We start from the raw sequence: 25,066 nt of genomic DNA, 5'->3' as shown, positions 1-25,066 counted from the left end.
CAGTTTGCGTCCATTTTCCAATTTTTTTACATCTGCGTAAATAGGTTGAAGCTATTTTGTGTGCTTCTCTTTGCTCCGACCGACCAAAAATGATGCTTCGAACGAGGTGGTTATGGTTACTTCGAATCAATCAATGAACATCAAATTAATTATGCCTTCAAGAAACGAACCGCGAGACCGATTTTCCCCCGAGCGATACCATCCTACAGATTGTGATTTAAATTATATTCGGATCAGTTAATTATTGGCGTGAAGCCCTACAGCCCCTTAATGCGCTGGGACGATCATCGGGCTAAGATAACGCATCGCACAGTAAAGCAACAGCTGTTTTTCTCGACTTTTGTTTTTGCTTTACCCACACCGGAAAGCGAGAAACAAATAATCAAACGCCAAGTTCCGACACTCCACACTGAACCGAATCGGTGGTGGAAGTACGCGGATCGAAATCAAATAAGCAAGAAATGCTGATGATCCAGCAACAGATCACTGCCGGAGGCAAGTACAATATAAAAAAAAGCCCACTCCACAAGCAAACAAGTAGAGCGTTGTTGGGGCCAAGATGCAAACATAAGCGGAAATCTCGAGGGACGAACAAAGCAAATGGAAAAAAGGCACAAGGAAAGGAAATACCAATGATAAGTGATTCCGATCCCAAACATAGCACCATTCAGCAGCAGGAGCACTGACCGCGGGTTGCATCCGATCGTGGTATCGGTTCACTTGATTGCGTTCGAGGTTCGCTATGTGTAGGGAAATGTTATTCCTCCTAACCCATCTTTTGGGGCGTGATAGTCCAAACGAGAACAAATTTTTTTTCCGCCACTGTGGAAATCAATTTCCAACCATGGGAAACCCATTGGAAGCAACTAACAGAAACGTCAAAATGCAAAAAAAAAGATTAAAGATAAATTATAGTGCCTCCCTCCTCAGAGATCGGGAGAGGTCATCAAATGGAAGCAAGCATTAGGAGGCATTCGTTTGGGGTATTATGCGCTGGTGTGTCTCACTTTGATCGTTTTGGTTCAACTATCCACGTGTAACGCTCAAAAGGTTATGTGGTTAAACATGATTTAACAATCTCGTCCAATCGTCTGATAATTGGGCTTGATAACGTTTTCAGTGGGGAAAAGAAGCAACGTCATTGGTGCCAATAATCGCGTGTTTTGACATTCAATAAAAAAAAACTCAAAGACTATAGCATAACACGACAGGTGACAAATGCTTGCAAGACCGACATGCAAGGTTCCGACAGCTTGCCAACCACTAGGTCCCAGTAGAATAACATTGTTTGAATAAAACCTTGTTTATAGGGCCATATTTGCTCTAAAACTTAATGAGTGCAATGTTTGTCATTTTACCCTGTTTCATCATACTCCTCTGTAGAGCATTGCCAGGTGAACGTTTGCGAAACCCTGACCTGAAACGACGTCTTCATCACTCTTGGGCGGAATGTTGGAACCATACGTAAAAGTCAACAGATAGTAATAGTACTAACTAACAATGGCTGTTGTCTCTACGGAAACAAGTGTGTCAAATTGATCGATCCCTAGTTCCGACAACACCTACACTACACAAGAGTTTGTTTTTTCTTCCGCTTTATGGCGCCATCGCTAATCATGACCAATCATGCCCACCCCGAAACACGCGGAAGTGCCTCCTTGTGGACCATGACTAATGTCATCACTTCGATCGGGCTAGCATTGCTTACAAGAAACCGTCCACCGATTGGCGACGTTTTACGCCTCAATTATGTCATTAGCACATGGGCACAAGGTGGTCTTGTGGACTAGTCGACATGTCCCCATCCGTTACAGCGCTTGTCCCGCTAACCCATTTTTTTGCTATTCTTTCCACCTTGACACCACCAGGCCAGTGGCCCGAAAGGCAAAGTGAAGACACTGCATGTAGAGTTTAACACGGTTCCAATACCATTCTTTCACTTTGAATGGATCGAATGTACATGCGAACGAGGGTATAACGCCTTGAGAAGGTTATTGTTTAGTTGATTTGTTTCGCTTTCGATGTCGATAGGAAAATAATCAGGAATAGACCAGTGGACTGGTGCAGTAAGTGCAATCGCTCAATGTCACACCAGTAGTCGCCCGATAGGAGACATAAATACTACAAAACAAGCTACAAAGGCCAACAGTTCACAGTTGTTGGCAAAAAGTACTTACGGGGAGATATGAGCCACCAATCGATGGAATACATAATTTAGTCGGCTTCAGTCATATTTACCTGAAACGAGATTGAAACATAGAACATGAAATTAATTACCAATTATTTTTCAATTATCAATTTTCTAAAAGTGAACAAGTATAGCTTCCTTCACAGTAAATAAAAATCAGAATATCTTGTAATTTTTTCCACCTATCATTTCATCACGTCAGCTGCTTCCTTCAGAATACAAAACTCTGGAAGGTAAGTTCATGCCGTTGCATAAGAATTTTTCTGCTACCTATCCGTCTTTATCCTTTGCAACGATTAATCAATTCCAGACACGACCAGAAAGCTGAAGATGCTTAGAGACGCGGCCGGAAGTGAGAGAAGAAACTCATCATACCGTCTAAGAACCTTCGTGCCACTGAAGTATCCTTCCTCGAAAGCAATGCTTGAGGAAGTTCGGAAGTAAATAATGTACATGTGCCGTTTTGCCGATGGAATGGGGACCGGCGATGAGTCATCGCCAGTGAACGGATCTGCGCAGGCTCCAAACTTTACCAGACAACGCTACTTTTGGTGGCGAAACGGGGAAACGAAAGCTCAAGGACCTCGATTCGTGAGCTGGTGGTGGGAGGCACCAAAACAAATAATAACAAATGGAATAAGTGAACCGCGGAAGGGCACACGCATCCTCTGCCTTTCAACAATGGTTTACAGAAGGATACAAAGGGAAAAGAACTCTGGGAAAAGAGCGACAGAGTTCCCTTTGGGGCTTGTTTTCCACCAACGACAACATTTCACCCCAGTGCCTGGGTATCCCATTTTTACTCTGTGATCCTTTTTGTCCATCGACAAAGGCAGGATTTGGTCCTTTCGTTTCCAACTGTGCGGTTGTTTCACCATCGTCCTTGTCAGCATCCATGTCTGATCGATCGATGCAACATGTACATATATGTAAAACCTCCGACCATAGAGAACCTGGGGACAGACAGACGAAAGCGGTTGTCACACAGACTCTCTTCTCTGTTTTCACCCCATTCGTTTAATGGTTCCCCCTAGCCGGTTGTAATGATGCGCATGATACGCTTGTTGACACAAAAAGCGGAAGAGATGGGGCAAAAACGGAAGCAGAGCACACATACACCCAAAATTGCATCATAGCAATACTCTCTCGGGTGAATGGAATCGCGTGAGTCAGACTAGTGAACGTGAAATAAGTTAAATAATTCATCCTACGCCTGCCCATTAGTAAGGAGAAGGTCGATAGATAAATGATAAACTTCAGTTTACTGATGGTTATGTAGTGTTTTCTGTTTTTTTTTCATCACCTTCGCTACAACTTAGGAAATGCACAATGCAGCAATTGCAGCGCAGTGTTGTCTCTGACTGACTGGTAATGAATTGCCAACAAGTCAAAGCACAACAATGACAGTTTGTTGCGCATTTTCTCAAGCCTATGTCAAAATATCACCTAAAGCAAAGAAACTCGGGGCACAGCAACGTCCGATGACGCCGGCTGCAATCAAACATTTAATTACAAGTGAAAATGTAATCCTACCACCCCACCGGATGCATCTCGTAGACAGTGATTTAAAAACCGCTGAAAGGGAATTAAAAATGAATTTGACAACCAATGACAGGGTACGGTAGGACAGCAAAGCAATAAAACGGTCTCTAGTATTATTTATTGCATCGAAAATATGGTTCCATAGCCATACTGTTGCTGAAACACAATTTGGGGGGAAGGTGCATTCGGCAAGGACGTGCTGGAGAACGGGAACCATAAAAATGTAGTAATTGATTATTCAACTGAAAAGGAAAGACGTTTTTCAATGCTACTTTTCCGTGATTGGTCTTCTTTAAAACATGTTGCAATAAAACATATGTAGTCTTTGGTAGTATAACCAAGTATTCCGACTGTTAATAAGTCCCCCTTGCCCAACAATCCCATATTGTCTAGTGGTTAGGATATCCGGCTCTCACCCGGAAGGCCCGGGTTCGATTCCCGGTATGGGAACATATCCGATTTTTTGCAAAAGCATCCGCAATTTCTGTGAAGCTTACCAGTTGTGTAAATCAAGCAACGCATTTTCACAAAGATGCAAATTAATTAATCAAAACCATAAATTGCAAAGCAAGTTTCATTCACAATTTTAAAAGTTCAAATGGTTACTAATATTTCTGAAAAATTTTGTGTTAATTTATTGACCCTTGAAGCAATAACAAAACAGACACCTATGAAAAAGTAATCTTCTTGCCTACACACATCGCAAAATAAAGGTTTTCCCATACCGGGAATCGAACCCGGGCCTTCCGGGTGAGAGCCGGATATCCTAACCACTAGACAATATGGGACTGTCGAAGAGAGAGACTTCAACGCACTACAGGTCTTACAAGCGTAGCGTAGCAATTGTACACGTGTATCGCTCAATCACTCAAAAAACAATGTAAATAAAATTGAAATTTAAATTAACAAGAATAGACTTTTTGTAATAGACTAACAAAGTATTTGACAGGTTTTCTTCAGAGCAAACAGAACACAAAATATTCAACCTTTGACTTCGATTTAGTGCAATTTAATTCAATTAAAAAACATACATTTCTAAGTTGAAAAAAAACTAAATAGTTCAGAAACATTGCTAAATGGATTGAAACGTCTTAAAAATCACTCAAACCCTTAAGTACTCATCAGGTTCTCATGATGTGTTGTTGCCAGGAACTCAATTCAATGAGATTGAGCATGAGAGTATTGTGATGCGTACAAGTACGGTATTTAGCCACGCTCTCTTCATCTCCCATATGGTCTAGTGGCTAGGATATCTGGCTTTCACCCAGAAGGCCCGGGTTCGATTCCCGGTATGGGAACATACTTTTTTCTTCCTTCACACCCCAGCATTGCTGTAAATACAATGTTTTTGTTTCAATACAGCAGCGTACATCACCGATCAACGTTAAGCATCATTCTGCATGAAACATTGAAACGAGATGACGCATTCTAAAGCAAATCTGGCTTGATAATTACAACACAACCTCTTTCTGTAAATCCGGACGTTTTGCTCAGTAACGACAAATAAATTCTTCTTGGAAAGAAAGATTTACCAACATTTTAAGAAACAGCTGAAGTGAACGCATGGTGCCAATTCCCGTACATTAGAGGCCAGGAAGTAATCAGCACCAGAATAACGACAACGACAACCAGCAAACTTGATTCTTTGAGGAGAAAAAACAGACATCTTTTAACACTAAATACTGCCGTCAACTCAGTGGGGAGGATTTATGTTTTGCACTGCCATGTTAAGAGAACCATCATTGGCAAGTGGCATTATTACCATATGCTTGGGGATGTCTTTACCAATCCGTCGCGGATCGTACATTTCCGAAACATACTAAGGCGGAAAGAGAATGGCGATCGAAACAGTTGCAGAGCATAACAGATGATGATGATGATGATGATGATGCGGTTGAGCATTCTCGCTTCGCTTTGGTCTGAATTTCTTCCAGCTAGCGATCACCGAAACACGAAGGGGTTGTGCCCAGTTAAATAGCCTCCGGGCCTGCCTGATGAAATTCTTCTACCACCAAGAATAAAGATTCTGAGCGTGGCGAGAAATGACGACTCACACCATCAAAACGCATAACTACGAGCAAGAGGGGCGCAAGAGTCCAGAAAGAATGAAACATGACGATAACGAAAAGTGGATTTAATTACGTCTAATTAAGCAAAAAGCCATTGCCCTGTTGGATTACCATCGAACTCGTGGTGCTTCCCTGCAGCATAAACGCTTCCATGTGTGTGTCACTTTTTTACACCAATGCATCAGCGTAAGGTCAAAAACGTTGTTTTCTTTCAACTAACCTACACAACTCCAAAATCATCAAATTATGCAACCTTTCAATGAGGCACGAATGTTTCCATTGCCTTTTTTTCTACCAAAAATAACTGACTCGTTGCTTTTCGGGGTTGTATTTGCGAAACAAAACCAAAAATTGCTAATAATAATTGCAAATGGGTGTTGATTTTTTAGCCACACACTTCATTCACTGAAAGGCGAAGCTCGTCAGCAACAGCAATAAAAAAAAGTGCATTCGACATCACAATAAGGTAGCGAGCACACCTATTGAACCACCATCGCGATAGAGAGATGAGGGCACAATCAAACAAAATACACCAGAAACAAAACAGAAACGAGAAACCAAAATTAACACAAACTGCTGTTGGGAGTTGTTCGTGGGCTCAAGAGTGACACGTGTGCAAACAAACCAAATTTAAATATGAATGAGTATCAACAGCACGGCACTTGGCATTACACCCAAAAGGGTCATCGCAACGATCGTTGCATGACATTGCTTGACCACACGTTGGACGCCATCTCCATGTTGTTTTCATTTTAGATTGATATGCAAATTCGCATATATTGTAATATACCAATGGCACAAAAAATGTACTAAAATTTCCCACCAAAACAATAACAAGCTTTACACAAAAAAAAATCTATCTCCACCTAAACTAGGCCAAATCTGACTCTTTCCCTCTTCCTCAGTTATGTGAACATTCCAAACGCAGCTCTCCGATTACTAAAGTCCAATCCACCACAAGAACTCTAAGCCCTATGCGTGTGCTGCGTTCAAATGCAGATGAGCCCAGCGATGGAAGAAAGGGGTTTGGAAAATCCGTGCAGGACTGTTTAACCACATTCACAAAACACGCATCAATCTATTGTTTCGATGCGTTGGAAAGGAACAGGTACTGTTGAAGTGTTTGTGTTGTTACGGCGATAAACAATGCTCCGTTGCTCACGATGGCACCGTTATCCCAGCCTGTCCGGCGGTAAACATTGTTTACGTCCTTTGCTCTTTTTTTTGGAACCGAACAAGTGCGGATCATTTGGAGCACACCACGAGCTTCGAAAGTTTCGGAGGGAAGATCCCACGGCAAAAGCAATACCGAAGCGATTTAGGCTTCACGGTTGAGGGGAAAATTTGATAAGCCAAAGAGGAAGAGAGCCCTTCATTGTGCTTTTATTGTGCACGTAATCGGAGAAAAAGCGATAACTTAGACATTGGCTTGTTGGTCAGCATTAAGCTGGGACATTTAAGCAACTCAGACGCATAAGTGCAAGGAATTGGGATTTCGTCTTAACCGATAAGTTTACTGTACGCACTATAAATCAGCTCAAGGATTCACAGACAAGATGAATGTACAATTCACCACCATGACAATGGTCATAATTCGCTGCTTATTATCCATCCATCCCGAATGGATCTCGCCTCCTGCAATAGTGCAACCTTATTTGGAGGTAGTCAGCAGTAAAAATCCAAGGTTTGCCGTGCAGTATATCACACACCATCATGCGTCGGAATCGTTTCCAGAAATTATGACCCTCCAATTTTACAGGGTCAAACTTCGTAGGGTAAACTGTTCAAATTATCGTACCTGCGTGATCCAAACTAATTGCAACGATGTCCTAATCGTACGGAAAATCTTACGAACCACGGAAGGTAAGCTCTTGATACCTGTGCTTTCTCGACCTACTTATGGTCTTATGGACCCAAATTAGAATTGCCAAAACTACCTGTGCAAGGGAGCTACATGATCCTTTCTCTCTAAGAAATCTCTTCTTCCAACCAAGAACTCCAGATTGGGCCGTCAGCATCCATGAGCGTATTCTTTAACACACACCAACATCAACCAGTAATTGTTCGGTGGTGCTATTCATTTTTTTGTATTATATTGAAACATCAGCATCATCCGGCAGAAGGGACAGACGCGTTCACAATGTTCGTGACCATTCACTTCTTCCGATCCAAAAACTGGGGAGGATCGACGGCCCCAAAAGGTTGCCCGCGCCACCAGACCTGATTGATGAGAAGTCCCGTGCAAGAGGAGTTCGTCGAACTTTCAAAGTCATGGTTTACCTCTTTCTTCAATGCTGGGACACCTTTGCGGGCAGCTGACGGGAAGGTAATGCCAATGTATTCCCAGTTCCACCCACCCACCCGGTTATAATCGCGGCCCATCAGACGCTGCCATCGAAAGCTCGAGCCCGACAAGATCATCATTATCGCCGCCATCAATCTTTCGACCCGAGCTCCGAGAGACCTTCCGAAAACCAGGCCGCCGCTGCCACTTTGAGACCCGGGATCCTTTGCCTTCTGGAGCTCGTTGACGTTTCCGTCTGTCAGTTTTGTCTGCTATTTTAAGGGGCGGTAAGACGGTGAACGCACAGAATAGGGACTCCTTGACACAGTTTCGCCACTGACACACGGAAGAACGGATCGCATGGCGAAATACATCAATATTTATCTGTTTTTTTGCATACAGTCAGACTTCTGTTTCTCCTTTCCAACGTTCAGGCATGATCCAATCTGGGTGATGGTGCTGACTGTTCGGATGTTGTGCTTACCTTAATAGATTCGATTATTTATTAAATAAAGTAATCGCACCGCTCTAGACACCAACCAGCACACAACCGAACGTACCGCGGTAACTTGAGACTTGTTCCTAAAGGAAACACTCATTGCTGCAGACAAAATTGCTACAATGTTCCATAAAAGTGTTGCCGCTCGATGTTGAATCGATACGCAAAATACGGTCTGTCTGTCTCGGAAACGGTGTTGCTTAAAGCAGCGCGGAACATCATATTTGGAGTGTTGATCGAAATGTTCCGTTTACGAACGTTTCGCGTTTTACTTCTTATCGCTGTCTTAGCCCAAAAGCAGTGCTACAAATCATTAAACATCAATAATGAGGTAATGGTGAAGCGAAGCCTGAAATGTGAAATTATATCGAAAATAATCACCATCAGGACTTCCTTCGTTATATTCTATTTCTTTTCTGCTTTTATGGGTGACTTTTTTTAGGGACTTCGTCCATCGTCTGTCCATGTGACGGTAATAGCATTTCGCATCTAGACACGGGTGCGCGGGGAACATGATAACCCGCACAAAGGATTCAATCGTAGCCAGACGGAAAAGCGAACGTGCAAAACTTTAAAAAACCAACGTAAATCGTTTTGACATTTCGACTGGAGCGGAAATACTCCGACTAGCCGTTTAAAATGGACAAAGGAAGCAAACAGTTGATGTGCTTTTACAGGGGTTGTTACGCAGGAAATGAAGCACATAAATTAGTTTACTTTGAATGAAATCACGTCTGAGAATGTGTTCAGATTATTAATCACTCGGTAAACATTTTGGATAGAATATCCGTAAGGAAAATTGCTAATACTGAGAAACCAAACACTATTTTAGACATTACGTTCCAATTTTCATTAAGGGTGAATTGATATCTCCCAAAATGTGTCCAAAATAGAATATTAAGACGTATCAGGAAAATCGTAAAAACTCTTGATGTTGCCCCATTTCTCAGAGGGACGGTAAATTACTAAACGATGAATAAAAAAACAATATACATATGTAGGTATCTTTTTGCTGCAATGACACAAGCAGTTAAAGCACGAATGATTGAAGCTTGGTGGAAGAGATGAAAAACAAAACTCGCACCACACGGTGATGGGAAACAATTGCACTGCAATAAATACCCGTTTACAAGGGCAGAATATTGTCCAGTGTGCTATCACGCCATTACAAACACCGTACTACCAGTCCAATACAGAGCCAGCATCGGAAATAAACAACACAACCTGTCCGACATGGGAGAACTTGGGGCTACACACAACGGTGCAGAAGAGGACATACTTCAAATCAACCACTTAGAAATTGATTGCCACGCTTACAAATTTCTGCACGCCACTCCAAACTTTGAGGACGTTACGTTTATCGCATCGATTCTTCCCTAATGGCGGCGTGTGTGTTTGCAAGAGATAAGATAGGCTGGGGCTGTACGGGGTTTTGACTAAAAAGCGAAAGAACAACTCAAACAACAATACGCAACAATGAAACCTACTAAATAGACATTTCCATTACAACCATTTGTGGTCGTATTGCAAAAGGTTTTTTCTGAATCTTTGCTGCTTCTAGCTTCATGAAAGCAAGTAATGCCCATTTATTTGGGTCACTGTTGGGACATTAATTCATCTAATTTAATAGACGCACTGAACAACTGAATTATGTTGATGCAACGATAGTGCTTACCAATTAACCCAACAGAACCTCAATGTGTACCCCGTTGTGTGTCATTTGCATAATACACCTCCAACAAGAATTAGCACCCAAAACTTGACGCCCAAAAGAAGACGTCAGATCATGCAGTTGGGAAGGTATTGTTGGGAAGAATGTCTAATTTTTGGGATCGAATACTACTTTTTCCAACGATGTTTATATCTTCGCTGCATGTTAATAATAATAAAAACAAAATTGTAGATTGCTTTTGAGATTGAACGTTGACGAAAGCACCGCAAGATCCTGAACTCCATATTTGCTTCGAATGTCTGTGGCCCTATGACTAGAAGGCCATTCACCGCTGCATGAAAGATTTATATCTAGAAAATTGAAATACAGACTGTGCCCGACACGTGTGCCCGGACATGCACAGTAGTGTGTGACTCTTTCGTTTCGACCTCGTAAACATGAAGCAACTACGAAGGCCCATCATTAAGGTGGAACTAGTCATCGTCCAAAACGGTAGTGTTCCTTGCGTTCTAAATAGTCCGCCTCTGTTGCATATCCGCGGAGGAAAAGGGGTCCATCTCTTATTCATTACGCACACTTACACTAACCCATACACACACACACACATAATGGGTAGACCGAGTGTCGCCGCAGTGAAGTAAGGTGGTACTTAGTAGCGCTGTACCAATCCTTTTATGTTGGCATACAACGACCCTTGTGTGTTCCATCGGTAAAAAGGGTGGTTCATGTGCAACTGGCAATTGCACGCTTGACTCCCGTTTCACTCCCGACCACACCAGTATATCAATGTTTGTTCCCTTGCAAATGTAGGGAAATGGGAGGGAAATTGACGGCTGGCGCCATATGATGATGCTGCTGGTACAGGCTCGGATGCACTTGCATCACGCACTGTTGCATACATAGCGTTGTTGTACTGGCTGCATTTCATAGGAAAAATGCTAACGGCCGTTCAATAGGGAGAGAGAGAGAGAGAGTGTCAGGAAGAAAATGGGAATGAACTCTGGTACGTGTTCGCGACTAATTTCCAACAAAGACCGATTTGTGCACGAATTAGATGTGGTAAACAGATGGATATCTTTGGAGATCCTATTCGACATCGACTCGGATGTCGAAGAAATTACAGAATGGAATGGAATGGAGACATTGGATGACGTCATACAGTATAAACTTGAACAAACTCAAACAGACGAAGTAATGAGTTTAAAAAGCCTCAAATCAAATCCCTTCACTGCACAAAATGCATTATTGCACCGAGCTATCTATGACGTATTCATTTTATAACACTTGCGCGTTATAGAGCCCTCGTCCGAGAAGCTCTCTTATCTTCACCATCCTTAGCTCCTAACGTCCGGCCTACCTGATCACGTCACACGAAACCCTACTCCACATGTAACCGGATCCAAAAATCCCAAAGAAAGACACCCTCGCAAAAATGGAAGAAATGTTGCACTCCTCCACTTCGGTCTTCGGGCAGAACGAGATATGATGAGTTTAGAACTCATTTGACAGTTCAATGATCGATGGTGTCGAAAGGTGTCAAGTGCCGTACTCGGAGCAAATGGCGAAGGAGTGATCTGTTCTCGCCCACCAAACAAAAAACCATGCCATTTGAATTAGTCTATCGTACGAGTAGGTCCCGCGATCTCCACTCTACAGAACCTTTATAAGGTAGGAAGTATGCAGGCGGTATCTTCGCTTCCCAGGGAGAGAAATATATTGAAATTCGAAAACATTAAACATTCGACAGAGTCGGCGAACTATCACGGTCCAGTACATCCTCCATTAGTCAGGTTGCTTCGAATGACCATTCGGACACATTACAACGCTTCTCGAGTTGATGATGTGATTCGTCAGATATGCGCCATTCCGTCGCAATACTCTTCCCGATTCACATCCACCGTAGAAGCTTGTGGGAAGCATCCCTGGGCGGAAGCGGTGACTCGATAGACAATCCATCCATCGCAATGCGCAATAATAATCTGCTGGTGCTAGTGAGCGAGTCGTGCCTGCCTGAAAATGATTATAATAAACCAACCCTTCCCTTCGCTTCTACGCTCCCTTCCACGAACGTCCCAAAACGGAGGTTAGGTCTACTCGAACTGTCGAGTGCACTTCGCACACTTCAATGTCTATTCCACCACGACGTGGTCACTCGGTCGAAACCAACGGCTCTTGCGTCGTACCGGCGGATCAGAACAAGAAAGATAGTATACGCTGGAACAAGTTGGAAGACGCGCCTACGCCCCGTTACTCTAGACCAGGGCTCTTCAAACTACGGTCCGCGAGGCCCTCCCGAGAGCTCCCAAGATTGGCCCTTAGCTGTGGCTATTCCACTCAAAGCGGCACGCCATCTAAAAAGTTTGGAGAACCCTGCTCTAGACGACGCGATTTCTTACATGAACGTGCTGTCCAGTACGAGATGATCGTGTCCCAGTCCTTCACATTGGCATTGGATAAGTGCAGGGCGCTACCGGATACTAGGCTCATAATCGGCTTGCCGAGACCTTCTGCATTCTCCACGGGTCAGCTGCACTGTTATCAGCAGTAAACGCTCTTCTTCTTCTCACTGCAATTATCATGCCGTCCTTCAAGATCACGTCCGGGACTCGTGTACACCGCGATACACAGTGGCGCCAGCAGGCGGATCAACTTACAGCTAGGTTGAAATTTGTGAAATTGATCTTAAAATATGCAGATAATTGAACATGGCACGATTCACCCAGCTGCTTATCATATTCATGCGTCAAGATTTTGTTGCTAATGCAATCTGAATGGAGCACACAACAAAACGCCTCTTGATTAAACAGTGAGAATTATGTGTCTACGTTTGCAGATGAGGCTTTTTTCGGAATTACTTTCTTCTCGCAAGCCGCGCATCAAAACCAATTTCACCCACATTTCAGCAGCTGGCAACAAGGGAAAGGGGGGGGGGGGGGGGGGGGGAGGGAATTTTCTCACCTCTGCTTGGCACGCCATTTTTCCCATAATCCATTAACGGCTTTCCGATCGAGTGGATTCGCTTGCACTTCGAGATGCACCATGACGATACACGCTCGCGTCGTATGCCACCAGGGGTACTGCCAGAAGAACTCCTCCGGCGTTCGGTTCGGTTTGCACCGGTTGTGAGGAAACGGAACGGTGGGAAACAGTTTTTCCTCCACGCAGCCTCACGTGTACGTTCGAAATGGAAATGGCGAACCAGTTTATTCCCCGCGATGATTCGTTTTCATTTTTCCGAATTGCCGGCTCGGAAGTCTGCTACTGCTGCTACTGAGAGTGCCTTCGACACTCCAACACACTTTCACGGTAGCACAGCAATTGCGGTGTGCGCGGCTGTACGAAAATGAGGACCGGAAGAGTGGGTGGTAATTGCAATGCCGGGGAAAGGTAACATCCGCTCGTGAAAGATGCGAAAGATGCGAACGGAACTTCTGCAACTTCGCTTTTTGAAACTGTGGAAGCATCTCCTCTCATCGTCGATCGTGGATATTCGATCGAAATTAGCGAAATTTAGCGGAAGCTAACGGAAAGCGAAGAGGTTAAACGTCAAAACTTCCATCTCGTGCGGCGTTTAAATGAGGGCCATCTTCTTTCTCTTGATGTAGGAAATAGTGCATTATTTTCGAGCTGGTTTATTAGAAGCAGTTCTTTCTCGGCGCCGTCAAATGCTGGGTTAAACCTGTCTTTTGACCAGCATCTTAATTGTTCACCAGGAACTGTTAAAATATCATGCAATGAAACTGCTTCGTACACAACTATGGATAACCAACTTAATTGGTTCTTTTCCCACAAGGACCAAAATAGCTTCCACTTACAGATGCAACCCTGATAAAATCCCTTAGACAGGATGCAACAAAAAGAAAAAGGAAAAAATGCTCCTTCCTTTGCAATTGTCGCGCTTCTCAAAGCGCAATGAATAGAAGTCGCAAGACGAATATCATCTTTCCCTTTTTTGGAAAATTCGTCCACCTCTTTTGGCACTCCAGCACTCCAGCGTGCTGCTTGCCAATTTTTGCAGACTTTTCAAAAAACCGGTTCCTATTCACGTTGCTCGATTTTTTCGTGTTGCGAAAATTCGCACAAACTAACCCTTTCTTGCGCCAACTTCCTGCAGCTGTGAACTGAAGCCCACGAAAAAGAGGAAATGAGACTTGTGTGTTTCCCGCGCAGTAGAATTCATTCTTTTGCACCCGTGAAGTGTATTTACTTTTTGGAAAAATTCCCAATGCGCGATTAAATGTGATAAGACACGAGGTAACGCATACGAGGTAACGCACACGAGGTAACGCACACGATAAGGTTGCTAATCGAAAGTCAGAAGCGGAACTTACCTTTTTGGCTGGTTTGGCGCACCCACGGGAATCAATCAATCCGATGGCTGAAGGTGGTTTGACCGGTGAATGTTCGGTTCCGTCCGGGGTCGATGGAACACCCGCGGAACCGAACGCCGGCTTTGTTTCCTTTCCCTTCTCAAGCAGAAGCTTCTCGCTCACGTCGGCATTTGCGGCGGCAGCTGCAAGTTCAAACTTTTTCTTGATCGCTTCCAGTGCGGACCGTGTGGTGGCAGCCGTGGCCGGACGGGTAAGATGCACTTCCCCGATGTCGGGATGTAGCTCTAACATGGTCCAGCACCAAGTAAAAGCAACAAAAAAAAAAGCTCACCGGTACGGAAGGGAAAAGCTACGTAAGAAATGCACCGGAGCGCGTACGACACACACTAACACACACACACACCGAAGGTCAAGGTTTGCTGCGTTTCGTGTGCCCGAGAAACGGCAAGCTTGCCCTTGTTCTGGGCCCTTTGATTTTGGTGGAGAAATAATATGGTTTGCTTTGATGTTTTCACTCACACCATCGAACGCGCACACACTCTGGCCGGATTACCGTAACGGATCGAAACAACAATATAGAACCGGGTGCGGGTTGTGGTAATGCGAACACGCGACGTTGAAGAAACGGCACAAATCCAAAACAACACATACACACGTTACCGATACGTTCCTGGAGGTTATTTTGTGCACCTTCTTGAACAAATTGCACTAACCTGCCCCCCCGAAACGCTTTCAACAAAGTGTGACCGAGATGTGGCACAGGGCGCACTGTGGAGTAGCGGCATGCACCGGAGCTTTTCCTTCGCTCTTTTGAACACACGGTGCAACACACAATGGGATTGATCTTGGTTCGGCCGGTTTCGTTCCGGTTCTGCTCTCTGTTTACACGATTTGCTTTGTTGCGAAAAGAACTACGGAACCAAACAATCTTGTGGAGCAGTTATTCGACACCAAAACTACAATTTTTACACCACATTTGTTCTATTCATTCGAACCTGTTTTTTTGTTAAAACTTGGCTTACGTTCGTGCACAGTTTTTATTCCCACAAACTTCGATGTTGATGACGGTGATGGCGATGGTGCGGAGAGTAGCAGCGAGCACGATCCGTCCGCTAGCAAGTTCAAAATTTAAATGAAAAAAACTTGTGGCATTCGTGCCATGCAAGCACAGCCAGCAGCAACCGAGATCGAGCCGAGGTAATGTCAAACTTCTCCAATGTTAAGCCCCGTGTACACAACGCGCAAGAACAAAAAGTTTGAATTTTTCGGGTGTAAATTTTTTGATTTTTAGTACAGGCTTAATGCTCCAAATTTGGCTTGGACATATTAAATCAGAGACAAAAATACATAAACGCTTTTAGTTTACATATTTTTTTGCTACTGCCTGAAGTAACGAATTGGGAATTGGTTGTTTATGGCTAGACCTCCACCTATGCAGGTTGGCGATGCCAGAAGCATGTTTGGCTAATGTGGCAAGTTCAGTACTTGAATCTGGGTTGATTGCGATTGCCCTTTTTAATTTAGAAATTCAAATCATAAACGCTGCTTTTATTGTAGTTTCTATACAACGCTGTTTATCAAAAGACATAACAAACAATAATTAATAGAAAACGAACAAAAAACATCCGTTAAAAATTCTGCTTCGGTCGAACATCCGAACGCTCACAACAAGCACAGGACAAATGATAAACAAAGCTTGCCCTCGAAACGTAAACAAAGCGGTTGACAACTCCGAAGGGAAAGAAAAAAGCAACAAAAAAGGATTCTGTCTTGTCTGTGGTGCTGCTGCTGTTGCTGTCGTGTTTTTTGTCGTGTTTTCTGTGGTGTTTCCCAAGAAAAAAACAGCACATTTACTTTCCTGTTTCTTCCTGCGCCGTTTACCGTTCGTGTGTTTTCCCGGAAGTTCGTGTCTTCCGACGTGGAAGGATGTGGGATTCATCGGTGTTTCTCAGCACGCGTAAGTTGGTGCACCACTCAGGTGGTCCAAGGGTCTCAGATGCGTTGAAGCGGATTACTAATTGTTGTTTTTTGTCGAATATATTTACCAGTGACTCCCAAATTCTACGTTGCCCTTACCGGCACATCTAGCCTCATTTCCGGATTGATACTCATATTCGAATGGTGGTACTTCCGGAAGTACGGAACGTCTTTCATTGGTGAGTTTTTTAAGGTTCCTACAAATAGTACAAGTCTAACGATTCTGTTTTCCCATTTTTAGAGCAAGTCTCCATCAATCACATCAGTCCGTGGATAAGTGGCAATGACAATGGCACTGACTCGCCGGCCCCAGCTAGTACAAGCAGTAGTGTTGGAAGCAGTGGTAGCAGCGGCACCACACAAAGTATGCCCGAATGTAAAGTGTGGCGCAATCCGCTGAATTTGTTCCGCGGTGCCGAATATCAGCGGTTTTACTGGGCCACCCAGAAAGAACCGCTCACGTTCTACGATATGAACCTGTCGGCGCAGGACCATCAGACGTTCTTCACCTGTGAAGGAGATGCCGGTAAGGCCGAGTACGAGATCATGCAGACAGCCTGGCGTGAGCGGAACCCTGTCGTTCGTATCAAGGCGGCCAAAAGTGCACTCGAGCTCAACCCGGACTGTGCCCCGGCCTACATACTGCTGGCAGAGGAGGAAGCGACCACGATAGTGGAAGCCGAAAAAATCCTAAGGACGGCACTGAAGGTGGCCGAAGGTAACTACAAAAGGTCGCAAACCTTCCAGCATCAAGGCACGATCGCGGAAGGTATCCACCGGCGCGACACCAATGTGCTGATCTACATCAAGCGCCGGCTGGCCATGTGTGCCCGTAAGCTCGGAAAGCTGAAGGAAGCCGTGAAAATGTTCCGCGATTTGACGAAGGAAATTTCGCCCATCATGAACGTACTGAACATTCACGAGAATCTGCTCGAGGCGCTGCTTGAGATGCAGGCGTACGCCGACTGTCAGGCGGTGTTGGCCAAGTACGATGACATCTCACTACCAAAGTCGGCCACCATTTGCTACACGGCGGCGCTGCTGAAGGCGCGTGTGGTGGCGGAAAAGTTCTCCCCCGATGTGGCATCCAAGCGCGGTCTCAGCCCGGCGGAGATGAGTGCGGTCGAGGCGATTCATCGGGCGGTTGAGTTCAATCCGCACGTACCGAAGTATTTGCTCGAGATGAAACAACTCATACTGCCACCGGAACACATCCTCAAGCGAGGTGACTCGGAGGCACTGGCGTACGCGTTCTTCCATCTCAGCCACTGGAAGAACGTGGAGGGTGCTCTCAATCTGCTACACTGCACCTGGGAGGGTACGTTCCGTATGCTGCCGTATCCGCTAGAACGGGGCCATCTCTTCTACCCGTACCCAACCTGCACGGAGTGTGCCGACCGTGAACTGCTGCCAGCCTTCCACGAGGTGTCCGTCTATCCGAAGAAGGAGCTACCGTTCTTCATTCTCTTCACTGCCGGACTCTGCTCGATTACGGCTTTGTTGGCGTTGCTCACGCACCAGTATCCCGAGTCGATGGGTATTTTCGCCAGCACGACCCTCAGCTGGTTTTCGCTACCGTTTCATTTCGTCAAAGAGCGCATCGAGGCGATCTGGCCCTGCAATCTACTGCAACAGCTTTCGCGCATTTAAAGTACCCGCCGTTTCGAACTGACCCTTTCCTGGCTGATTTTCCATCATTTTTTTACGGCATACGATGTGACATGATCTTCCTTTGTGCTGGAACGCATTTTCGTGCTTTCGTTCTCTCAACGTCTAGCGGCTTTACGCCGTTAGAGTCCTTAGTTTACGTTGTCCTCCTGCGGCTTCTTAATCACGCCATCATTAATCTCACTGCCCAAACCTGTATTTAGCTCAAAAGTCAGAAGGTAGAAAAAAACCCGCAGCCAACAGGAACAGGGGATACGAAAGGACTTAACTTAATCCTGATGAATGTCTTAAGCACAAACTAGTCGTACGTCGTGAACAAAGTGATGCGTAGTGGCGTACGCTTTCTCGGGTTCTGCCCGCACTCAATCGATCGCGATCGCGATAGTAATGCTGTAATAAATTTAATGTGAATGAGTGTAATTTAAGCGACTGCGTAGTGTAAAAGCTCCGCAACTTTGGTCTCCATTTTATGTCGTTAGTTTCGTTCTGTATGTGTGCGAACGTGTATGAGTAAACATTGAATAAAAATAATAAAATTATAAATTATTGAACAGAAGTAATCACAATGAGCATATCATGAGTACAATCATTTGATCGTAGGATTCAATATGTGATGACACCAATGATAACGTTCCGCACGTATTTATATTGCTGCACATGATGAAGGGAGAGGATCCTTTTCCAAAGGCCGACTAAGTTACTTAGCTTGGCTATGTCTTTCTTTCAGGATCTCAGGATCACAATTTAGCACAAACTGCAATATTCGCATTGCAAAAGATGAACTTGAGGGATAATCACTTCCTTCTCTTTGGATGATCTCATAGGTAATGTGAATTATTCAGCTACGAGTACGAAACGTTTTAATAACGCTGTCTGTTTTTTTTTTTTTCAATATTTAAACGATATTTTATTATCAATTTTAATCATTTGCTGCTCTTCACAGCTGTGTCCGATTTATCATCTCCTATAAAAAAGTACATGGGGCTTATTAAATGTATGTAACAGGGGATGGAGGGGAGTGTAGGAGCAAGGGATGTGAAGGCGCGTGAGGAGGTCTAGTGTTGTGTTTTGAGTTATTCAATTTTCTTCTTATTTGCTCAAAAAATGATCAGTTTCATTCAGTGTAATAGAAAAGGTGCTTCCTGCTGAGGGGTGAACCACCCCTCTAGATGAAGTTTACCCTCCCCTCTATCTCTTTCCCTTTTTCTCTTTCGCGCTACAGGGATTTCGATTCGTTTCCAAAGCTTGCTTCGATTGCGGCGGCATCGGTGCCGGCTGCGAGTCGGTTTTAAGGTATAATAGTAATAATAATCATAATAATAAAAGTAATAATACACAGTTAAATAAAGGACGAAATAGAAAGAATTAAAAATCATTAAATAATAATCAAAATCAGAGGATACGAAATAAAAACCCAAAAAAAAATGTTGCTGCTTCTTTCACATTTTCTCGTTTTCTCTATCTCTTTTTTTGCTCTTATTCCCTCCTTTACAATAAACAGTACGACGAACCTTCTTAGATGATCCTCTTCTAGTACCCACATTTTGCGCTAACCGATAATTCCGATATGATTGAATTCGCACACAACGATGGACACAACTAACAAATACAACAAAATACAAGACGATGGCGATCGTTACACACGAACAAACAAGTACATAGAAAATTTCCCGACAATCATCTTCTGAGCAACTGGTATTGCATCTCACAGATAAAAAAAAAAAACATACACAATTTGACGCACAGATAAGGACGATGAGAACAAACAAAAAAAAACAAAAAAAAAGGTAAAACTCACAAAACGGGACGGGATGATGACGTTCGCACGGATTCAGAACGACCAGGTTGGGGATGTTCCTCGCAGGAGAATGACAGGCATACCGCCTTGCACAAATTCGTTTTAAGTTGGGCCTTTCCTATGCTGGTGTCTCGCGCATGAAAGAAACCCCTTTCGTTTTCAGATTGCTTCCTTCGTTCGATCTATCTAGATTTGATTGTTATTAAACATGGCACTTTGCTAAGGGTACACTCTCACACAGAAATACATTCACCATAGTCATTTCATTCTCTTCGTTATCGGGGTTCCAGCAGCACTGTCATTTCCTAGTTGCGATTAGTTTATTTCTAGTGATCAATTGAACGTTGTCCATCTAAGCTTCCTGCGCACACTTTACAAGGGTGTAGCAGGGAAAAGAGACTGCATTTTCTTTAAAATCATTCTGCAGATCATTGGAAACCATAGTGCTGTTATATCCAATGCTCATCTCGCCCTTTTCGTTTCTTAAAAAATAACAGGAATGTGAACATAAACGCATCGATAGTGTTGCGCTTTTACATAAAAACATCAACTTGATTTCATCAAACAATCAATACAATGTAAGGCAGATAGAAAAAAAACATTCGCTTTGTAACTCTCTCTCTTTCTCTCTCACACACACACATATATGTGTACATGTACACATTTCCTTCATCCAGCAATCGAAGCCCTTTTATCATGGTCGATGATAGCAAATGTGTTGATAGAAATGGGTAAATGCATTTTCGATTTGACTTCGCACAGTTGGTCACTGGTTGCATTTCGTCTGATCTTATATTGTGTGCACGTGCGTATGTATGTACGACCCGCCCCCAAGGGGGTTTGTTTGCTCATTCGTCCCTTTATTGCTGGTAAACCTATTTATGCATTATTGCCACCTGTTCATGTTCATTTCTCAGTAAAGGTTGTCGGAATGGTGGTAGAGTTGTTGGTGTTGTGACTGATACTGCTGCTGCTGCTTGCCATTGGAAGACGTCTTTCGTCAGTTGCTGTTATCTTCGCCATCGAGCGATTCATCCTGTACCGAGATCGAATCATTCTCGCGCTTCGGTGTCAATCGGGACGAGCTCAAACTGCCCATTGCACCACCTCGTCTGAAGAGTTAAAAAGAAAAAATACATTATATAACAAAGGCTCAATACAAAAAAACTAAGACAAGCGCTACGCAAACTAATATTAGAATTCGCCACTAATAAGCACACTTTTTTTGGAATGATGGTTCATTGGTAAAAAAATGCACTGCAATCATTTTTTAATATTTAGGTGAGCAATGATTAGTGCACAACGCAGTAAAAACAAAACATTTGGGATAAACGTCAAGGAAGGCTTCAACAAGCCGGGAAACATGCAAAAGATTTTATCCACTCTATTCTATTAGTTCGGGGTTAAGATGAAAGACAAAGTAAGTCAAACCACTACGAAATACTCCTGCATAACTGTAGGGTTTTGTGTAGTGAAGATAACACTGTATATCGCATGCTGTAGTACCACTGAAAGACGCAGAAGGGCAGGAGATTCGATTAGACAGAAAAATGCATGATAGAGGGGTTAAGTGACTGTACATGGTCTTACGGAACAACAATAAATTTCAACACTCTCGCAAATTCAACGTTCATTTTCACTCTCTCAGGTTACGGTGTAGCTATACCGTGGAGATGATATTTTTTTAAGAACAGAAGCAGAAGAAAAGATTAATGTATTGATATTCAATGCTGAACGGTAAGACGCATTGTACAACGAAACAAACTCACAACAATTACAACGGCACTCACGACACAACGAGGAAGGGGTGCTGTAACTCACTTTACCTTTAACGCATTTACTTTAGAGATAGTTGAGGTTTACTCTTATCACATCCGTTAATTACGTGAAAAGTGTGTTTGCTTCCAACCTACACACATTCACCCCACCTTTCCATCCATCAGCCTTCTTTTCAATAACATGACACAGCATAACATGGAACAAGAATTTAACTATCACCCTATTTCGTAGCTATACACCTACGTAATCGTCCTCTACTGTACATATTATTGAACGACGCTAAAAAATGCGCATCCGTCTCCTTGAGTTAGGTTTGATTACTTTTTCGAGTCTTTGTGTATGCTATGCGTAGTGTTTCATAATTGCAGATGAAAGCACGAAAAGAGATCAATATATCAGTGTCTAATATTTTCCAAAGTTCCGCATCAAATGAAAAACTCCCAACTCTCTTCTATACCGGCATAACAACTTACCTCAGTTTCGACTTGAGTGCATTCACTTCCCGCGATAGTGCTTCGTGACTTTCGAGCATATCTTCGCATTCCCTCTGGGCCTTTCGTTTCAGTGTCTTCTCTTTCTGGATTTCTTCTTCCGCTTCGTCGAGGTTGCGCTTGAGCGTTTTCATGCGATTGTTGGCCTGAAGTAATAAGTGTAATACAATAGATATTATTCAAACATTCGGTTGAGCAGGGGTTGCGCGATGTTCCGATTAATACCTTTTCTATTTGCTCCTTAAACTGATCGGCATGTCGTCGCTCGTCCTCGATGTTCATCGTCAGCTCCTTGATGCGTTTCTCGAGCTTGCGGTTTGCCTTTTGCACGGCCAGCCGCTCCTTCGTTTCGTTTTCGAGCTGTTTCTCCAGATTCATATTCTTGGCCTCGGAAGCGGCCGTGGCTGCCTTCAGCTTCGTGCGGAGTGCCGTCTCCTGTTCGGACAGTTTCGCCTTAAGCTCTTTGTTAAGCCGTTCGAGTCCACACTTGAGAGCTTCGTTGTTCTGTGCGTTCGACTTTTCCGTAGCCAGCTCAGTCGTCAGCTGTTCGATCGTAAGCTGAGCCTTGCGGTTTCTATCCACCATGAGCTCGAGGTTGGATTGTTCTTCTTCGAGTTCTTCCTCGAGGGCGGCAATGCGTGCTTCAAGGCGTCGCTTTTCGTCGATCATTAGCGAGCCCTTGTTGGAGTTGGAATTGATTTCCTCGAGCAGCTCGTCACGCTCGCCCTCCGCAGCACGGCGTGCCCGTTCCGAACTGGACAGATCTTCGGACAGTTGCATTACGTCCGCCTCGAGTGTTTTCACCTTGCGCTCAGACTCCTTACTAATGGCAGCTAACTCCTCCTTAGCCGCCTTAGCTTCCTCGGCGTCACGGATGGCGTCTTTAATTTGTGCCTGCAGCTTCTTTGCCTGCTTCAGTGCGTCCTCCTTCACCTTGTTGTTCATCTCGAGCGTCGCCTCCATGTCCTTTATGTCACCCTCGAGCTTTTTCTTCGCTGCCACGGCAGCGGCACGCTGTTTGCGTTCTTCGTCGAGCTCGGCTTCGAGATCCCGCAACGCTTTGACCAATCCGCGTCGCTTCTCTTCCGATTGTTCCTCCTTTGCCTGAATGTCACGTTCGAACTGTGCGCGCAGGGCTTGCATGTTTACCTCTAACCGCAGCTTGGCATCTTCGGTCAGTTGTAGATCGTCCTCGAGCTCCTCATTTTGTGCCTTCAGTTCCGCCAATTGACTTTCTAGGGCCCGCTTTGCCTTTTCTAGCTCATGCACATTTTTGTCGGCTGTTCCCTGTTATACAACGAAAACATAAAAATCATGTGCTCAGTATAACCAACTCATTATATTACTTCAATGTTGTAACATTGCACTCTTACCTGTGTATTTGCCAGCTCGTCCAATTCATTCTGCAGTCCCTTGCGCTTCGTTTCCAGCTCGTCAATCTTCTCGAATGCTTCGTCAAGCTCGCGGGATAGTGAGAGAACCTTCGTTTCTTTCTCTCTTGCCTCGCGCTCAGCAGCGTCACGTTCCTGGGCCACTTGTTCGCCGATAGCCTTCTCTTCGGCCAACACTTTGTCGAAGTTCTTCTGTTTCTTTTCCAGCTCCAACACCTTGGTACGCTGAGTTTCTAGCTCGATGGTCGCATCCTCAAGCTCAGACTGGATCTTCTTTTTGCTCTTATCCAAGCGATCGTTGGCCGCCTGCAATTCCTGGATCTGGCGCTGAAGCGTTTCAATATCTTTGTTCATTTTCTTCTTCGATTCCTCCAGTTCCTTGGCAATGTCCGAGTCCTCCTCCGAGCGTTTCTTGAGCTCCTGAATGGTAAAATTCAGCTCGGCCAGCTTCTTTTCGTAGTTAGTCTTTGCTTCTTCATCCTCTTCTAGTTGTTCTTGGAGCGCCTCCTTCTCTGATTCGATTTGACGTAACTTGGAGCTCAAACCAAGTTTTTGACGCGTTTCTTCCTCCAGCAACTGCTGAGCTTCGGTCAACTGACTTTCTAGATTGCCAGCGCTCTTGATTGCTGCCGATGCTTTCAATTCGGCTTCGTCAAGCTGTTGAGTGATGTTTTCTGTTTCTTGTTGGAGTTTTGTCACCTTGTCCTGGAGCTCGACACGAACACGATCGACTTCAGCCAGTTTTACCTGATAATTTATATAATACGATAATACATTAGAATATGAGAATTGGGAAGAAATATTCAAGAACATGAAACTATGAAATCCCACTGTCTGACTTAGCAGAAATACTAAATTAAAGATAAAGATGTTGAGATTTCATTTTCCTAAACTACTACAATTCTATGTCATACTTCGAAATACTCAACGTAATCCTAGGTTCGGAAATCACAAATCAAAATGTAAACGGAAGAGGCATGCACAAGAAAAAGAAAATCGTTGGCTTCAAATCACGGGAAAAATCAATGAACAATCATTTCTTCTTTTTTTTCGATTCCTACCTGCAACTCGGCGATCTGTGTTTCTGCTTGTTTACGCCGACGATCGTTCTCCTGGCGCGATTGGTTTACGTTGCGCAGTTCGGTGGCAAGATCGGCATTTTCTGCCTCAAGCTGCTGTTTGCTCTTCTCCAAGCCACCCTTCATTTTTTTCAGATTCTCCAGCTGCTCGTTAATGGAAGAAATCTCTTGCGCATGCTTATGACGCATGTCCATCAAGGATGATTCATGGTTGGCAGACTCATCTTCCAGCGTCTTCTTTAATGTGGCTACCTCTTGTTCCCGTTTCGATCGCAGTTCTTGTTGTGCTGTACGGAGG

At 44.1% G+C, this 25,066-nt stretch overlaps 3 protein-coding genes and 3 non-coding genes across 25 annotated transcripts in view; 3 read left to right on the top strand and 3 right to left on the bottom strand.

Moving 5' to 3' along the window:
* The window catches only part of LOC125771440 (coronin-1C-like), a 43,747-nt gene extending 28,019 nt beyond the window's left edge, over positions 1-15,728 (bottom strand). For 6 of the 11 annotated variants that reach the window (XM_049442073.1, XM_049442076.1, XM_049442077.1 and 3 more), the window contains exon 1: positions 14,586-15,724. In XM_049442073.1, coding sequence (XP_049298030.1) covers positions 14,586-14,876 — 291 coding nt within the window. In that variant the 5' untranslated portion in view covers positions 14,877-15,724. Of the gene's footprint in view, positions 1-14,585 lie in introns of all 11 variants that reach the window. The other 5 variants (XM_049442072.1, XM_049442070.1, XM_049442085.1 and 2 more) reach the window with 4 other exon arrangements.
* On the top strand, positions 4,109-4,180 carry Trnae-cuc (transfer RNA glutamic acid (anticodon CUC)). Its single transcript has one exon. It is a non-coding gene; the product is annotated as a tRNA-Glu (tRNA).
* Positions 4,447-4,518, bottom strand: Trnae-cuc (transfer RNA glutamic acid (anticodon CUC)). The gene has a single exon. It is a non-coding gene; the product is annotated as a tRNA-Glu (tRNA).
* Trnae-uuc (transfer RNA glutamic acid (anticodon UUC)) lies at positions 4,957-5,028 on the top strand. Its single transcript has one exon. It is a non-coding gene; the product is annotated as a tRNA-Glu (tRNA).
* Positions 15,729-16,339: 611 nt separating the features above from the next.
* LOC125771466 (protein ST7 homolog) lies at positions 16,340-18,790 on the top strand. Its single transcript, XM_049442115.1, has 3 exons — positions 16,340-16,542; positions 16,634-16,741; positions 16,804-18,790. Exons 1-3 carry the CDS (start codon positions 16,512-16,514, stop codon positions 18,210-18,212), a joined length of 1,548 nt encoding a protein of 515 aa, XP_049298072.1. The 5' UTR covers positions 16,340-16,511; the 3' UTR covers positions 18,213-18,790.
* A 316-nt stretch (positions 18,791-19,106) lies between these two features.
* LOC125771419 (myosin heavy chain, non-muscle) overlaps positions 19,107-25,066 on the bottom strand; it is a 42,128-nt gene continuing 36,168 nt past the window's right edge. For 9 of the 10 annotated variants that reach the window (XM_049442014.1, XM_049442010.1, XM_049442013.1 and 6 more), the window contains 5 exons: positions 24,751-25,055; positions 23,672-24,436; positions 22,524-23,585; positions 22,281-22,444; positions 19,107-21,140 (listed from right to left, as the gene is read on the bottom strand). In XM_049442014.1, the coding sequence (XP_049297971.1) occupies positions 21,029-21,140; positions 22,281-22,444; positions 22,524-23,585; positions 23,672-24,436; positions 24,751-25,055 (2,408 nt within the window). In that variant the 3' untranslated portion in view covers positions 19,107-21,028. Of the gene's footprint in view, positions 21,141-21,854; positions 22,150-22,280; positions 22,445-22,523; positions 23,586-23,671; positions 24,437-24,750; positions 25,056-25,066 lie in introns of all 10 variants that reach the window. The other variant, XR_007419309.1, reaches the window with a different exon arrangement.

The sequence above is a fragment of the Anopheles funestus genome, chromosome 3RL (genome assembly GCF_943734845.2).
Source record: "Anopheles funestus chromosome 3RL, idAnoFuneDA-416_04, whole genome shotgun sequence".
Taxonomy (NCBI): domain Eukaryota; kingdom Metazoa; phylum Arthropoda; class Insecta; order Diptera; family Culicidae; genus Anopheles; species Anopheles funestus.
The sequence above is the reverse complement of the archived record's forward strand: the minus strand, read 5'-3'. Positions and strand labels throughout refer to the sequence as shown.